This window comes from Corvus cornix, chromosome 5 (assembly GCF_000738735.6).
Source record: "Corvus cornix cornix isolate S_Up_H32 chromosome 5, ASM73873v5, whole genome shotgun sequence".
Lineage (NCBI taxonomy): Eukaryota > Metazoa > Chordata > Aves > Passeriformes > Corvidae > Corvus > Corvus cornix.
Genome location: NC_046335.1, coordinates 1,946,790 through 1,962,660, shown reverse-complemented (window position 1 = coordinate 1,962,660; position 15,871 = coordinate 1,946,790). Strand labels below are relative to the sequence as shown.

Here is a 15,871-nt window from a genome sequence, read left to right as displayed (position 1 = left end):
GATTTAGAAGCAGGGAAGAGGAGGATGTTCCAGCACAAGATGGCTTTGGTTAGAAAATGCCACTCCTTGGGTGGCCTGGGTCAGTCAGCAAAGGCTCTCCCTGCTCCACTCACTCCCAAGTATCCCTCCCAAAGGATCTGCACCTACCTCAGTCCTTCCCTGAAGGAGGAGGAGCCAAGGTAGCCCTGGAGAGTAGGTGGTGAGAATTACTCACCAGTGTCTCAAATGGAAATGTCCCAGTAGTCATGACAACAAAAATAAGCTTTTTCCAAAGGCAACTGGAATACAGGCCTCAGCTTATCCCCCTCCAGCCCTCAATTCTCCAGGGGAGGAAAACAGCTCCTCCCACTTTCTGGGCTCGCTGTGGTCAAATCCATGACCATGAGGTGTTTGCCCTCTGCTGCAGTGTCAGCACTGTCAGTGCTGCCCTGCCTGCTGCTGCTGCTGCATTCCCCTTTAGCTACAGCAAAATTCCACAGATAAAGAAATCTACTTTCCCTAAATAAATACCTTAAAATACTCCACAAGGCCTCGACAGGTGATATGGTTTCCATTGATCTCCTTAACGTCCAGGTTCTCAGGACTGAGAAGCCAAGGAATCAAAATCTTCAAGTTCTTGATGAACTCATCGTCTATTTCTGGAAAAAGGAAAAAAAAGGCATCACAGAATCCCAGAATAGTTTGGGTTGGAAGGGACCTTAAAGATGTTCCAATCCCCTGCCAAGGACATGGAAGGTTCTTCCCCCAAAGAGTGGAAGGAACAGGCTCCCCAGGGAACAGTCACATTCCCAAGGCCGCCCAGAGCTCCAGAAGGGTCTGGACAAAACTCCCAGGCACAAGGTGGGATTTGTGGTGTTTCCATTAAATTAAACTGTACAGGACTGAAGGTAGAAAAAACCAGTGCAACAGCCAGGCATTTGGCAGGTGAGGAAAGCAGGAAAGATCCCCCACATTTCTTCCATCAGAGCACAAAAAGCTGAGTACAGCTCTGAGGAAACAAGAAAATTGTGTCAAGAAGCTGCTGACAGCTCCTGTCTGCACACAGCACATGTTCCACACTCCTCAGCACCTGAGATTAAGGGGGAACTCCAGGGATCAGCTCAGTTTCCACCAGCCCATCTCCCTCCTGCTTAGCACGGAGTTTGCCAGGAGAGCAAGTCTGAGCCAGACAAAACCAGGGAAAAACTCACGTCTTTGCCTGCTAATTTAAGTAGCTAATGGTCCACTTTATTGCTACGATTGCAGCAGCCTGGAACCAGCCACAAGGAGTTCACAACAAACACCTAAAAATATCCCCAGCACGTGGCTCCTTTCAGGGTGAAGGATCTCACCACAGCTCTTTTCTCTCTCCCCCTTTTTTTAACCTGCTGAACCAAGCCTGCCCTGTAGGGAAACCACTGATCAGATAAGCCAGGCAGATTAAACATTCCCTGGAAAGCCTTTCAAAGTGAAATAACGTTCTGAGAGCTTGTGGAACCAGCCTTCCACCCACCACAAGCACCAGCCTCGCAGCAACCAGGCTGTACCTGTGCAGGTGAGGCACAGGAATTAACTGCAGGCTTAACACCACATCCATAAACTTCCAGTGTCATCCCTGCCCTTCCCAGTTTTCCCATCAGTGTTCTGACAGTGGGTACTGCCAGCAGCTCTGAGGCCTTGTCAGCCTCCCACGCCTTTTCTCCCTCCATGTCTGTCTGCTGCACTGGGAAGAAGCAGATGGGGGTGTGCCCATCACTGAGAGGAGGATCCAATTCCTCTCCCAGAAGTTTTTTCATGGGGCTTTCAGGAAGAAGCAGGACAGTCTGCCAGGGCTTCTAAGGAATCAGGTTAGAAACCAGAGCTTTGCCCTCGTACCTTTCAGTTTTCCATCGAAATTGGGGTTGGTGGCGACTTTGAGGCCGGGGTGAGGTAAGAGGAAGCAGGAGATTTTGGTGAAGCAGGAATGGATGTGCTTCCTGACATTCTGCAGCTCCTCGTGCTGATTGCCTGACACCTGTGGGGACAATGAATCACAGAATCCCAGAATATCTGGAGTTAGAAGTGCCCACAGGGATCATCCAGCCCAACTCCTGGCCCTGCACAGACACCCCAACAATCCCACCCTGGGATTGTTGTCCAAATGCTCCTGGAGCTCTGGCAGCCTCAGGGCTGTGCCCATTCCCTGGGGAGCCTGGGCAGTGCCCAGCACCCTCTGGGGGAAGAGCCTTGTCCTGAAATCCAACCTAAACCTCCCCTGACACAGCTCCAGCCATTCCCTCAGGTTCTGTCAGTGGTCACCAGAGAGAAAAGCTTGGTGCTGCCTGTCCACTTCCCAAAGTTTGGGATCAGGGAGTTTCCTTCTGATAGGAATATTGGGATAATGCTGAGCCAGCAGTGCTGGCAGGAGCACAGGATACTCCACACTGTGGCTGCTTACAGTGGGGGAAAGGAACACAGAAGATCCCACAGGCATGAGGACAAAGAGAAGGAACTGGAGCATCTCTGACCACATGCCCTGGAGCATATTATTATCATTTGGAAAAATGCACATGTCCATGTATGACTGGAATACAAAAACATTTGGGATTTCCCACTAGGGCCTTCCTCATCTCACATTTAATTAGGTTTCTCCACTACCAAATCACCCATGCATTTCCTGACTGATCCCAACCAGTCCTTGCCCATCATTTTTATTGTACAACTACCTAATGACCAAAAAATCATTCCCAGTCTCTTGGGAATCTGCTGACTCCCATTGCTGTCCACTCTCCCAGAGAGTCCCATGGAGCTGGGCTTGGGCAGAAGCCTGAATGTGGCAAGGAAATTCACCCTCCCCAAATGCCTCCTCTGGGATTTTAGTGCACTGAGTGTGACCATAACCAGCACTGCAGCTCACACCTGACATCCAGTGCTGCTGCCACCCGGCTGAACAGGAAAATTATGGAATCACAAAGTGGATTGGGTTGGAAAGGACCTTAAAGATCATCCCATCCCACCCCCTGCCATGAGCAGGGACACCTTCCCTGATCCCAGGGTGCTCCAGAACCAAGAGCAGGCAAAACGTACCTTCAGCCTCTTCTCCAAAAATCTTGCACCACCATCAGATCCATAGGAAAACTCATAAGGGAAGCTCCAGTCACGAACAAGGAATATAAGGGACTGGAAAACACAGAACAGTGGGGTCAATTACATACTGCTCAGAGCCCACAGCAGTGGCTGAGCATCCCCCTGCACCCTCACCCCCATTTCACACCACACCAAAACCTATCCCTGAGTCTTTTCCCAGCTCCAGCAGCATCTCCCACCTTTCCTGGAGGAAATAAGAGGCCCCTGTGTGCATGGCACTGAGACCACTCCACTGTCCCACAAGGAAAAGGGGGAACATCCCCCAAACTGCTGCACCAGTTTGAGTCCCTGGCTGGGAGAACAGCATCAATCATCTAAACTGCCCAAGAAAAGGGATTGTTGCTAACCAGGACAAAAGGCAATGAGCTCCCTAATTCCAGCCACATTTAGTTCCATCCTATGGGAATTCTACAGGCTCATTTTTTTCAGCCTTTTTCACTGGGCAGCCTTCCAGACAGACTTTTAATGAGAAGCAGATGCAGAGGAATGAGAGTGAATAAGAAATCATTGGCTTTTGTAATCTTTATTGAAGCATTCAAAGTTCCTGGGCAATAAATAAATAAATACCAGAACGGTCAACTTGGAATCTTTAAAAACAAACAAAAAAAAGTTTTCAGAAAAAAATCAGGTCTCCAGTGCCTCATCTGTGCAAGGGAACAACATCTCATGTAGGAAATAAAGGGTTTGGAGGGGGAAGTCCTGAATGCCAAAGCCCAGGAGGGTCTGGCAGAGGTACCAGGGTTCCTCTCATGCACATGGATAAGCAGGTCAGCAAGTGGAACCCATTTCATTGGAATTTCCCTAAAATCTGTCTATGTTTAGAACAAAAATCTAATGGAGGGAGGGGAAATATTTCTGCTCTTTATTTCTCTTCTCAAAAACATCAGAAAAAGTTAAAAAAGAAGGAGAGAACAGCGAGTTGGCTTTTTTGAACTGCAGGAGAAGCCACAGTGACTGTACCCAGTGAGCTGGTTCAGGACATGCTGTCCTCTCAAACACCATGAGATGCTTAAGAGACATGTACCATGTTTAGGACTTTTCCACAAACACATTACGCACGCCTTGAATCGAGAATTATTGCTTTGTATTTCTGAAGTAAAATTGTTGCAGGCAGGCTGTGTTTACCATTGCCTTTGTGAAGGCCCCACACTCAGGGCCAGCCTCTGGCAAGGGCTCCTCAGTGTGAGGAGAGGAGGGAGACAAAGGGAAATGTGAATTTTCCACTGCCAAGTCTCACTTCCCTTCCAGCAGGATCAATGCCACTGCAGTTTTACTGTGACACTTGGAGAATCACAGGATCCCAGGATGGTTCGGGTTGCAAGGGACATTAAAGACCATCCAGCCCTCCCCTGCCATGGGCAGGGACACCTTCCACTGTCCCAGGCTGCTCCAAGCCCTGTCCAACCTGGCCTTGGACACTTCCAGGGATCCAGGGGCAGCCACAGATTCTCTGGGAAAACTCTGCCAGGGCCTCACCACCCTCACTTTTCCTGCTTTCTAATCAACACATTCATGTCTAAAAACATGTTCTGCAGGAGCCAGCCCATGCTGGATGTGGACAGGAGATCATTTCTCACCTGGCCACAGCACCACTGACTCTTCTACCACATTTATCACACCCACAAAGGTTTCCAGCATCGTTTGATAATTTTCCCCTGATCATTAATGAAGATGACATTGAATCAGAGAGAGCCTGGGGGGATCCCGAGGAAACACTTCTGAAGGATGATGATTCCCTGTTACAATTAGTTCCACGTGCTCTGGCATCTATCAGTTAATGAGTTTTTAATCCATTAACAATGGATTAAAGCAGACAATGCTGACTTCATTTGCTTTTCAGCAGAATCCTGGAGAGATAAGGCTGACAGAAGGCGACGGATCATGGCGAGAGTTACCTTTATCAACCCAACTCGTGCTCTTTTAAAAATTGATAATGGGATTGTTTGACAAGAGTCACCATCCACAAACTGTGCGACTTGACAGCAATTACAGTGTTTGGGAAAATCAGAGCCTATTATCCAGCCCTAATGATTTAAGCATGTTTAAGTTTCCCCTCACAGCCTCCTTTTTACTGATGAAGTAGGAAGTATCTCAGTTTCACTGGAATATTTGGCTGCATTATCCCCACAGTTTTTAAATAAGGAGCAGGAATATTTATTTAATGTCTGGCTTTTTGCTGTACCATGTTACAACTTTCTTCAAGCTCTTGCCTGTCATATATTTTTACTGGTAGTTTTACCATTTATCAGTCACCAGCCCACACCAGAATCCAACAGAATCAATTTGTCCATTTGTTCTATTTTTTAACCTTTCAATTTTATTTCCACTTCCTGACCATAGACACCTTATAAACCCCTTAGTCCTTCCAGGACAACAATTCTCTTTATATGTTGGCAAGCAAATGTAAAATAGCTGCAACTTATTCCCAGTTACTCTTGGGATTTTTACAGCATGCTTTGTTTCCCTGCTGGTTTTTACTTTGGGAAGTTCACAAACCCTCATCCAACCTAATCAAAACACTCCTGTCTTTAAAAACAGGCACCAGCCTCACCTACTGTGAGTGCCCAATGCACTCTCTTTTTTTTAACAGCAGCTTTTCACAGGTTGGGGAACAGCAGGATGAACAGATGTCCCTTACTTGAAGTTAAAACCCCACTCAAACCGAGTTTTCCCACAGCTTTGCTAATCCTTATCCTTTCATTTTGCCAGGAGCAGGGATTCCCAGGGCAGGTGAGTTCAAACCTCTTAGAACAAAGGCTGGGCAGAGTTCCTGACTACAGAGAGTGACAAACCTGCTGCAAAACCAGCTGCTTTCCAAGCCTGGCAGGACAGTGCAGAGCTCTTGGGATGGCAGAGGTTCAGAGAGAAAAGAAAGAGGGATGTTGGATGTACTGGGAATCAAGGAAGCACAAAGCCGTTCCTTGGAGCAGCTGAGCCGATCCCCAGGCAATCCCATCTCCTCCCATCCTGCAAACTGCAGTGACACCTCGTGGTGAAGCCAACGGGCTCCGCGACAAATGAGCTGGCCTGGACGCTTGGACTCACCTGGAAAGGCTTCTGGAATGTCTCCTCCATGGCCAGCCGGCCATACTCGGTGAAAAGCTGGAAGGAGAAGGACAGAACAGGACAGTGAGTTTGTCACTGCGGGACACAGGGGCACCAGCACCAAGCTCTGCTGTGTGAGCAGGGACAGGACCCAGGAACAGCTGGAGCTGTGCCAGGGGAGGATTTGGTTGGATTTCAGGACAAGGCTCTTCCCCCAGAGGGTGCTGGGCACTGCCCAGGCTCCCCAGGGAATGGGCACGGCCCCGAGGCTGCCAGAGCTCCAGGAGCATTTGGGCAACACTCCCAGGGATGCCCAGGGTGGGATTGTCTGTGCAGGGCCTGGAGTTGGATTCCATGATCCCTGTGGATCCTTTGAGAGACTTCTATGATTCTACAAAGCAGTGAGGGACATTTATGACGGGGGACTAACAGCACCACACACAGAGCTGGACACAGAGTGGCTGTGGGCTGCCAGCTCCCACCCCAGAGGCACACGGAGCTGTTACGGACCATCACCCTGCTGAGCTCTCATGTGAGAGATCCCAGCCTGGAGCTTTTGGCTGCCAAATCTGTGGAAAACGGCTCAGATCAGCTGCTTGCTGCTGGTTTCATACCAACCAGAAACTTCTCGTGCTCCAGGGGGCTGCTGGAGCCCTGCTGCCTCTAAATACTCCAGGAACGAGCGGAAATGAATTCAGAAATAAGTACTTTCCCTGCAAACCCCCGCTGTGCAAAGACTCTAAAATCAGCCTACCAGCAAGATTTGAAGACTCTCCAGTCTCTCTGCACTCTAGTTTCTAACTGAAGGCACAATAATGTGTTTCACAGATGCCTAAAAATGGGTCAACTTGTTAAACAGTCATGGCTTAAAATCCAAACTGAAAGATCAGAGCTACACTGAATAAATTCAGTGTTTAAAAAGTGTTATTGTTAATAATATTTATGGACTGAAATAATTCAGCCTTCAAATGCTGATTTTTCCAGCTGACTTTTCTTTCCTTTCCTTAAGCTCCTGGAAAAACCTGCCTAATTAATCAGTCAATCACCTGAACAGAAGAGAAAGCAGAAGGTAATTCCAGGAAATGGGCAGGACACCTGTGCCACAAAAATCCCATTAACTGCTTGTCTCCAACAGTCATGGCTGGAATCACCCTTAGAGGGTCCCCTGTACTGAGCCAGCACCAGATGGCAACATCCAGGCTGATAATTCACAATCACAGAACAAAATCTCAGGATGGTTTAGGTTGGGAGGGACCTGAAATTCCACCCAGTGCCACGCCCTGCCACGGGCAGGGACACCTTCCACTATCCCAGGTTGCTCTGAGATCCATCCAACTTGGCCTTGGACACTTCCAGGGATGAGGCAGCCACAGCTGCTCCAGGAAACTTGTTCCAGTGCCTCACAGACAACAATTTCCTCCCAACATCCACCTAACCCTGCCCTCTGGCAGTGGGAAGCCATTCCCCTTTGTCCTGTCCCTCCAGGCCCTTGTAAACAGCCTCTCCATCCTTCTTGTTGGCCCTTGAAAGGCCATAATTAGGTCACCCCGAAGCTCCTCCTACCTGCAAGTGCTGCAGATCATCCTCCTGCACATTCTGGGACAAGTTATAAACCTGTATTTAAATAAAAAGACAACTTCAGGTCACTAAGAACAGCCTGTCCTTGGGGCTAACACATGGTTGGTGTGGCTAAAGCCTATGACAGCCCCATGGGGACACGGGCAAGGTCCCAGGTGGTGCTGGTACAAGTGGTAGGAAGGGAAGCCCTGTCAGGCTCTGTGGTTGCTGGGCAGTGAACTCCTCCAGCCCAGAGGTTTCTTACCTGGATGGAGCTGATCATGGTGCTGAGGGCAAACACGGTGGCCGAGTCCCTGAGGGTGGACTGGCTGTCAAAGGTGCCCTGCGTGTCCATCAGCAGCACCGCGACCTGCGGGGCACAAAGCTCCTGTCAGCACTCCCAGGACCTGCACCCAGGCAAACCCACCCTCGTGGGCCACGGGGTGAATGGCAGCTGAGTTACTGTGCTGGAGTCTCACTGCTTCTGCCTCAGCCTTGTAATTGGTGGGGGACAAAGGAAAAGCACATCCCCAGCCACTCCTGACAGCAGGGGGACTCCAGCAGGCAGCAAAATTAATGCTCTACAAGGTAGTGAGGGAACAGCTCTGCTCCTCAAACAGCTGCTGTCAGTGCAGAGGAGGCTCTGCCTGAGTCTGCATCAGAAACCAGACACATATTGCACCTCCCTAACCCAAACACACTCAGCCAGCGTTAGGAATCACACCCTGAACGACTCAGTGCCACTTTGGTGCCGTGCTCTGCATTCAAGTGCAGATAAATATTCCTGCCTATAAGCTGAATTTGCAGGGTACTGCAAATCCACTATGATCACTCTGAATGAAGAAACTCCACTTTACAGCTGCTGCTCCAGGAAAGGGGAGCAGTTTGCAAGGACATGAGATTCAAGATCTCTGGGAATAGTACAGAAATAAACTCTGGGATGCCCAGAGTTGAGGGACATTTAGACAACATATCAGAGACACTGGACACCACATCACCTCACTGTGTTAAACCCATCCATGCTAAATTAGGGACATGGCATTGAAAACCCTCCCTAAACTTGCCCAGCCACCTAAGACAAGGCAAGAGAGTCTCAAAAGCTGGAAGAGGAAAATGAGCTGACAGCAACAGACACACACACACACACCTTGGTGCCATCGGGCTTGTCCACCAGGAAAACCTCACTCCATATCTGAATCCCGGTCGTCTCCCGCTCGGAGCCGCCCCTCCAGGAGAAACCAGTCAGAGGCTCGTTGTAATCCCCAACCCAGTCCACTGCTTCCTGCAGGGAGGAGCAGAAGTTGTTAGAATTCTCATCGCACTTTGGTTTTACACTTTTCCCCTGTGCTGCCTCCACCCCAGTGCTAGAGAGGGACAGTCCCTACTGCAGAGGGCTCCTTACAAAATGGTAAGAGGTTAAGAACCCCACAAGGGAGGTTTTTCCTTCCTTTACTGCCAAGGCACTTCAAATCCTGGGGGCAGTTTTGGGCCCCTTACAACAAGAAGGATATAGAAGGGATGGAGCGTGTCCAGGGAAGCAAGTGGAGCTGGAAGAGGGTCTGGAACACCAGGAGCACCTGAGGGAGCTGGGAAAGGGGCTCAGCCCGGAGAAAAGGAAGCTCAGGGGGGACCTTTTGGCTCTGCACAACTCCCTGAGGGTGCAGCCAGGTGGGAATTGGGCTCTGCTCCCAGGGAACAAGCAGCAGGAAAAGAGGAAACAATCTGGTTACACCAGGGGAGGTTTGGGTTGGATATTAGCAAAATGTTTTTCACTGGAAGGGTGGTCACACATTGGAACAGGCTGATCTGGGCAGTGGTGGAGTCCCCGTCCCTGGAAGTGTTCAAAAGACACGGATATGACACCTGGGGACATGGTTTAGTGGCGAATATGGTGGTGCTGGGTTAGCAGCTGGGTTCAATGATCTCAGAGGGATTTTCCAACCTAAATGATTCTGTGATTCAGGGCAGCAGATGTGAACACCCCTGCTCCAAAGTTAAGAGTCCATGGGACAGTTCTTCCTGGGGAAGGATCTGCTCTGTTTTATTTTGTGAAGCCCACACCCATGAGAGGCTTGAGCATTCCAAGAGCACCGAGTCCTGTCCAGCTCATGGGAGCAAAGAGGAACATCACGCCCTAGGAACGGCCTCCTGCGCTGCAGCCTTACCTTATTGTACATGTACCGCAGCATGAAGTCCATCAGGAATGATTTTCCTTTCCTAAAGGCTCCAGCCACGGACACAGCCACGACCTCCTTATCTCTGACAGCCTCGGAGAGGAGGATGCGGTTCAGGGCGGCTTCATCCAGCTCAAAGGAGTGGTCATCTTTGACAATGAGGACCTGCACTGGCCCTGCCTTCCTCACGGATTCCTCCTCCTCAGAGCTCCACTCGTAAGCCTTGTCTGCAAAACTACCTGTGTGAACAGGGAAAAGGAGAGGCTTTTGGTTCCTTCCTCTGCACAGTGAGGAGTCACCAACAGAGGTGATAAGAGGCCCAATAGCTCAATTATCCATCCCAAAATGGCATCCTCCAGAGCAGATCTGCTCCACCTGGCCACAGCCATCCCAGTGGATGAGTCCGTGCCACTTTGGGGTCATGTGACCACGTGCTCCACACAGGCAGAGCTCCCTGCTGGAACCTCTGTTGACAGAACGCATCTGCTGGATTTTATCCTACATGGAGAACAGATCCCTTCAACTTCCTACATAAACAGCACCTGCCGTAACACCTCCCTTAGCCCTTTCTCAGATGGAAAAGTCCAAGTCTCCTGATCATCCCTTCTACCACATTATCTAGGGATCTGCTCTCCTCTGGACACTCCCCACCAGGTCCTTCCTGAAGGCTGACTCAAAAATGGAAGCAGCTCTCCAGCTGAGGTGTCCAAGGACCTCACATCTTTATCAAAGGATGCTGCCTTTGTGTATCCTGTGCCACTGCTATTCCTGTAGCAACACATTCCTGCTCCATCTGCAGCCTGCACTGATGCTCCAAGCGCAATCCGCTGTTCCTACCATCAGCCTCGTCGGCAGCATCCCCCGGGATGCTCCCAGCAGGAACCAGGCCATGCAGACACAGGCCCATCCTGATAAAAGCCACTTCTCCACTCCCAAGTGGAAAGCACACACAAAGCACAGGCACTGCCCACTTTCCCACTTGGAAATGGCGAGGTTCCCTGTGGAGCTGCTCCCCAGGCTGTGGAGGGATCATACAGGAGGGTCTCACAGGACCCAGATGCATTTTAAGACCTGCAGCCCTGGGATTTGCAAAGAGCAGGCTGGCTCCAGTAATTTTCCTTTCCTGGTCTTTCCAAACTTTCCAGCACAGGGAAGAGATGCCGAAGGTGATTAATGTGCCAGTCAGCTCACCTAGAGCCACATGAAACCTCCTTGCCAGCAGGGAAATGAGCACGAGATGGAAAGTTCCCCCCACGTTCCGACAAAAACTTCCTAGATCACAGGCTTGGGCTGTAACTTTCCCAAGTTTTGCCTCAAGCTAAACCTCCTCAGTCTCTGTTTCAGCCCCTGACCTTGGGGACCCAGTTTAGAGCTGTTTCAAAGCACAAGGACTGCGTGTGCACATGCTAAAAGAGAAGTTACAAATATCAAGAGGAATAGGATTTGCCCATTCCAGGCCTCTCTATAAAGAAGCCTCCAGCAGTAACTCCATATTTGAAATAACAGCAGCACTTTTGTGATTTCCTAAGATCCCACAAGGAAGTACCAGGATCATTAAGCCTGGTTGCCAGGGGATTTCTGGTGGCTCTCGGACATATACTATGAGCTTTCTTAGCTCACAGCTGAAAGACAAAGATCTTTTCTTTCCAATGCTTGGAAGTTTTTTAGCTAAACAAAGTCCCAAACGTTCTGAAAAGCGAGATTCTCCACCAGACTGCAGCACTAAAATCCCTTCGAGCACCAGCCCCTGCCCTGTGTCACTGCTTAGGGGCCTCCAGGAAAAAAAATCCTTCCCATTTCAAATCCACAGAGCCAGGATCCAGGCACACATCACCAAATGAAGGTGTCTGAGAGCAGGCACACACCAAACACCTTTTCCAGCACTGAGGCATTCCCAACAGGTAAGGATGGCCAGGTGCCAAAGGGCCACAGGCTCGTGTGCTCTTTTTAAGCACTGCCAAGCTGCAAGGGTTATATAAAAGATAGGAAATGCCTCCTCTCTTGTGGTGTTTCCCAAAGTCCTGCTCACCTAACCCAGTCCAATTTTTATTTTCTTCTTCCAGCTGCACAGAAAAGACAGAGGAGAGATCCTTGGATAGGATGTGACTCATGGCAGGGGTAGGAAAAGATTTGTAAATCAAATTAAACCTAAGTATTTCTGACTCTAACTCAGCCGTCAGGGTGCAACAGCTGTGCCACCTTCCCAGACCAGACAAATCCCACCTTTGGGCACACAGACAGAGGAAGTGGGACCAGTACTTTGGCTGGAGCCCCTCTGCTCTGGAGCCAGGCTGGGAGAGCTGGGGGTGTTCACCTGGAGAAGAGAAGGCTCCAGGGAGAGCTCAGAGCCCCTTGCAGGGCCTGAAGGGGCTCCAGGAGAGCTGGAGTGGGACCGGGGACAAGGGATGGAGGGACAGGACACAGGGGATGGCTTCCCAGTGCCAGAGGGCAGGGCTGGATGGGAGATTGGGAAGGAATCCCTGGCTGTGATGGTGGGAGGGCCCCTGGCACAGGGTGCCCAGAGCAGCTGTGGCTGCCCCTGGATCCCTGGCAGTGTCCCAGGCCAGGCTGGACAGGGCTTGGAGCAACCTGGGATAGTGGGAAGTGTCCCTGCTCATGGCAGGAGGTGGAACTGGGTGAGCTTTAAGGTCCCTTCCCAACCCAAACTATTCTGGGATTCCATGATTTGTGTTTTCACTCATCCTGCACTAGCAGTGGGTACCAAGATGGGCACAAATCCTTGGATGCCCCTGGCTCAGACAGCTGAATGGATCTCCAAGTCCTGGCCAAGGATCCAAGCACCAGGACAGGGAGAGTCCCTGGCCATCCTGCTGCCAGAGGGAGAGCTCGTGCCAGATCCCCTCTCCTGGTGCCTAAATGGGATCTCCCAGGTCTTCCTCTCCCTCTGCTCTTTCCAGCAGCTGAACCAACAATCAGTGCAGAGGAGAAAGGATTGTTTTTTCCCTTCAAATCATCAGAATCTGAAGGAGACTAATTTTTAAAAGCAGATATTAACAGATTTTAGGAGAATGTCTCCAGGCACAGAAGTGGCCATGGTCTCCCAGGGGACATCCTTGTTTCCATCACCTGAACACCAGGAAAACCAGGCTGTTTGCACAACATGAGCACAACACAAAGCATTATGAGCAGGATATGTTGATTTCCCAGTTCCTTGGAGACAGCAGGAAAGAGAGATTATATTAAGCAGGTCTCAGAACTAATTTCATCCCTATCTCTGCTTCTTTCACATAGGATATCTGCAGACAAAACTATCTCTTTCATACTTATTTTCATATTTCCATGTGATGAAACTTCCAGGTCCTGTTTATTAGATTATCCGCCACACTGGAGAGCCAGGGATTATTTTATAAAATGGCTGCACACTGCTGGAAATCAATTTTTTTAACTGGTCTTTCTGGCCATAAATGAGTTATTTGCCTTGAATGAAGCTGTACCTGGCAATGGCAAAACCTCATCTGGCCAAAAAGGAGAGGAAGGAGAGCTCAGCTTTCCTAAACACACTCTTGTTTTCACTCCTTTTCTAACTTGACTCCTCCTCTCTCTCGGCTCTCTCCCGGCGCCCTGCAATTACGTCAATTCTCCAGCTGCTCATTCAGAAATTGTCAGGATACGGCTCCTTTTCCCCATTTCGTAACAGCTCATTTCCATGACTCTGGAGCGGGGTGGAAGCCACGTCTCTTTTCCATATGGCGATTCCAAGTGGGAAGGAGAAGGAGATCAGGATTTGCGTTCATGCTTACTGGGCTGTCAGACAGCATTAAAAAAGGAAGGAATTCTTTAACTGGTCTAAGACTTGCTTTTGACTAAATTAATTAAATTAAAACAGCATATTTCACATTGTGCCTGTGTGCACAGTGACAGACATGACTAGTGTATTTAACTTCTAGAGAAGAATAAATTAAGTAAATTACACGCCACTAATTATGCAATGTTTGGTGGGTGCTTGCTGAAGCCTGTTCTTCCTTAGCCATGGAAGAACAGGTCACAGAAATGCTGACTGCTTCCCAGAGTCCCACTAAGGAATCAGCCCTGTCCTCAGCTCAGCCTGCACAATAAATACATTTCATTCCAGAGTGTGAAACACAGCCATGTCCCATCATCTGTGCAAACACTGCGTGACCAGAGCCTGAGGAAGCCAATTTGCCAGCCCTGCTCTCAGGCTCTCTTGGATCCCAGGAGTCTCAGCTATCCAAGCACTGACTGTGGAAAGCAGGGACTGCAGCCTGGGCTTCAATTCCCTCGCTGAAAGCACAATCCCAGAATGGTTTGGGTTAGAAAGGACCTTAAAAATTACCTCATTCCACACCCCAGCCATGACACCTTCTGCTATCCCAGGTTGCTCCAAGCCTCATCCAACCTGGCCTTGGACACTTCCAGGGATCCAAGGGCAGCCACAGCCTCACTGGGCACCCTGTGCCAGGGCCTCCCCACCCTCACAGGGAAGAATTTCTCCCTCATATCTAATCTAATCTCTCCCCTTTTAGTTTAAATCAATTTCCCCTTGTCCCATCACTATCTGCCCATGTACGAAGTCACACTCCTTTTTTATAAACCCCTTCCAAGTACTGGAAGGCCACAGTGAGGTCTCTCTGGAGCTTTCACTTCTCCAGGCAAAACAACCCCAGCTCAGATGTCACACACACAAATACACCAATGTCAGGCAGTGCTGCCATTCCGAGGGCGTTCAAACCAAGTTACTGCACGGAAAGCAAACTACCAAGGAGATAAAATTGAGGTTTGATAGGAAGCTTTAACTGGCCGTTATTTCCTTGGAACAAAGTATCCCTGTATCGGCTGTGTCAGGCTGCTTATCAGCAGCTCTCAGGGGACCAGTTTAACCAGACATGATACCTGTGTGGGTCCTTTTCTGGACTTTCCATCCCAAACATATCACACTACCACCAACAGCACCACGAGCCAAGCCCTGAACAGAGCCTGCAGTCAGCCTCCATCCCTCTGCACACTCTCCAGAGAGCTGCAGCTTGCAGGAAGCTTATCTGCCCTCCACAACGGCTCTGGGGAACACAGCCACCCTCTCCAAGCATCTCCCCTGCACTGGGCACGTTCAGCCTGGCTGCTGCTGGCACACGAGCTCTGCTCTCTGTGTCTGTGCTGAACTCCCTCTGCCGCACGACAGCCAGCGATGATCAGCAGGGCTCTGAGAAGGCTGGGAGGGGCAGGGAGCTCCGAGCATGCATCAGGAATCCTCTCCTCCTCTCCACGACAGGCTGGCACAGAGCTCAGCACCTGATCCAGCCAACCAGGGAAAAATGGGGAACAAAGCATGGAAGCAATGCATGTGCACTGGAGAGTCAGAGCAGGGTGTTGTCCAGCAATAACCTGCCCTGCTTCTGCACAAAGGATGCACCCCAAAGAGCTGAGCCTGACCTGGCCAGCTGAGAGCTGGCAAATTCCCTCAGCAGGGACTGCCAGAAGGTGTCTAGACAGAAGTGCTCCTGGGAGACGGAGCCTTCCAGAGGGTGGAGCAGGGAAGCCTGGCTGGGCAAAGCCCTTTCTTACACCCATCCCTGCTCTGTGGTCCTGCCTGCACCATGCCCTCTGAAGGTTCCTGGCCAGCAAGTCAGAAAGCCTCCCAAGCTGGGTTTAACCACACACACACATTCACCACCCCTTTCTGTGTCACAGAATCCCACACTGGTTTGGGGTGGAAGGGATCTTAAAGCCCATCCAGTGTCAACCCTTACACTATGCTAGGTTGCTCCAAACCCCATCCAACCTGGCCTGGGACACTTCTGGTGATCCAGGGGCAGCCACAGCTTCTCTGAGCAACCTGTGCCAGGGCCTCGCCTCCCTCACAGGGAAGAATTTTTTCCTAATATCCCATCTGACCCTGCCCTCTGGCAGTAGGAAGCCATTTCCCCTGATCCTGGTACTATGCAGTCTTGTAAATAAGTCTCTCTCCATGCACCTCCTGCATCCAGGGCACAGCTGACCTCACAGCCACACAA

General features: G+C 50.2%; 1 protein-coding gene across 2 annotated transcripts in view; it reads right to left on the bottom strand.

The window, feature by feature from the left end:
• Nucleotides 1-15,871, bottom strand: part of ATL1 (atlastin GTPase 1) — a 29,532-nt gene that overhangs the window by 7,587 nt on the left and 6,074 nt on the right. For both annotated transcript variants that reach the window (XM_039552131.1, XM_039552132.1), the window contains exons 2-9: nt 9,873-10,121; nt 8,855-8,989; nt 7,973-8,077; nt 7,714-7,764; nt 6,151-6,207; nt 3,046-3,138; nt 1,855-1,993; nt 511-638 (exon numbers count right to left, since the gene is read on the bottom strand). In XM_039552131.1, coding sequence (XP_039408065.1) covers nt 511-638; nt 1,855-1,993; nt 3,046-3,138; nt 6,151-6,207; nt 7,714-7,764; nt 7,973-8,077; nt 8,855-8,989; nt 9,873-10,121 — 957 coding nt within the window. The remainder of the gene's footprint in view (nt 1-510; nt 639-1,854; nt 1,994-3,045; nt 3,139-6,150; nt 6,208-7,713; nt 7,765-7,972; nt 8,078-8,854; nt 8,990-9,872; nt 10,122-15,871) is intronic.